The 910-nt window shown below is 61.5% G+C and overlaps 1 protein-coding gene across 1 annotated transcript in view; it reads right to left on the bottom strand.

Annotated features, from left to right (window-relative positions):
* Nucleotides 1–545, bottom strand: part of LOC102483445 (zinc finger protein 791) — an 8,890-nt gene extending 8,345 nt beyond the window's left edge. The window contains 1 exon segment of the mRNA XM_006160983.3: nucleotides 420–545. Within this exon segment, the coding sequence (XP_006161045.2) occupies nucleotides 420–422 (3 nt within the window). The 5' untranslated portion in view covers nucleotides 423–545.
* Between the last annotated feature and the right edge of the window lie 365 nt (nucleotides 546–910).

The raw sequence follows: 910 nt of genomic DNA, 5'->3' as shown, positions 1-910 counted from the left end.
GCGAGCTCACAAGCCCTATAGCAAAAACCTTTCCAACAAAAAAGAAAAACAGGTGATCCTATCTGAGCTGGCGAGGGAAGTCTGAAAACGTAGGGAGGGGACGTGGAAATGCAGACCCTGACTGCCACCAGCCCTAGGGAGAGCTGGACTTCAGGCACCATCGCACGTTTGAGGTCCGGATTCCCGTGCCTCTGGAAGATTTGGGAGAAAACTGGTCCCCTTGGGGCGACGACCTACCGACACAGCCCCTGGTAGCCCGAATCTCACATACGAGTCGGGACCCCCATGACAGCCCGTCCGGGGATCCCCGCCCAACATGGGACACGCAGGGCTGCTCAGAAAAGGTGCCGGGAGGGGGCCCAAACCGCCACGCCCGACGGCCCCTCCGCCCCGGTCTCGGGCCCCACCCGAGCACTCACCATGTCCTGGCTTCGGGTCTGCGGTGATCTCCCTGCGGCTCCCTCACCCAGCGCAGGGCACAGGGCGGCCGAGGTAGCGGCACAGCGAGCGGACCGCGGCCAGCAGCTACGCGACGCTAAGCGGAATGCGGGGGCTCGCGTGATGACGTCACAAGGCTTGCGTAACGTGTCCACACCTACTTCTCCATGTCGCTTCTGATTGGGCAACTAGCGAGGCTCCACCCCTCCTCCGTCTGAGTGACAGCAGGGCGGGAGGGTAACCTGCGCAGCCCGAGTCTAAGCTCGGGTTCCAGGGATCAGAACCTGGCGTAACGCAGTGAGACCGTTCGTGGGATTGTCACCCTCGTTTACGAACGTGGACACTTAAAAGCGAGCGCACCGCGTCGGAGGCTGTCTCCGTTTGGTCCACGCTTTCACTCATTCCTTTCGCACCTCCACTTTAGAAAAGGAGGCCCTAGGGCGTCTGAGCACCGGGATCTGACATAAAGTCG

Source organism: Tupaia chinensis, unplaced genomic scaffold (genome assembly GCF_000334495.1).
Source record: "Tupaia chinensis unplaced genomic scaffold, TupChi_1.0 Scaffold138060_1, whole genome shotgun sequence".
In the NCBI taxonomy this organism is placed as follows: domain Eukaryota; kingdom Metazoa; phylum Chordata; class Mammalia; order Scandentia; family Tupaiidae; genus Tupaia; species Tupaia belangeri.
This window is presented reverse-complemented; position numbering and strand designations above follow the sequence as displayed.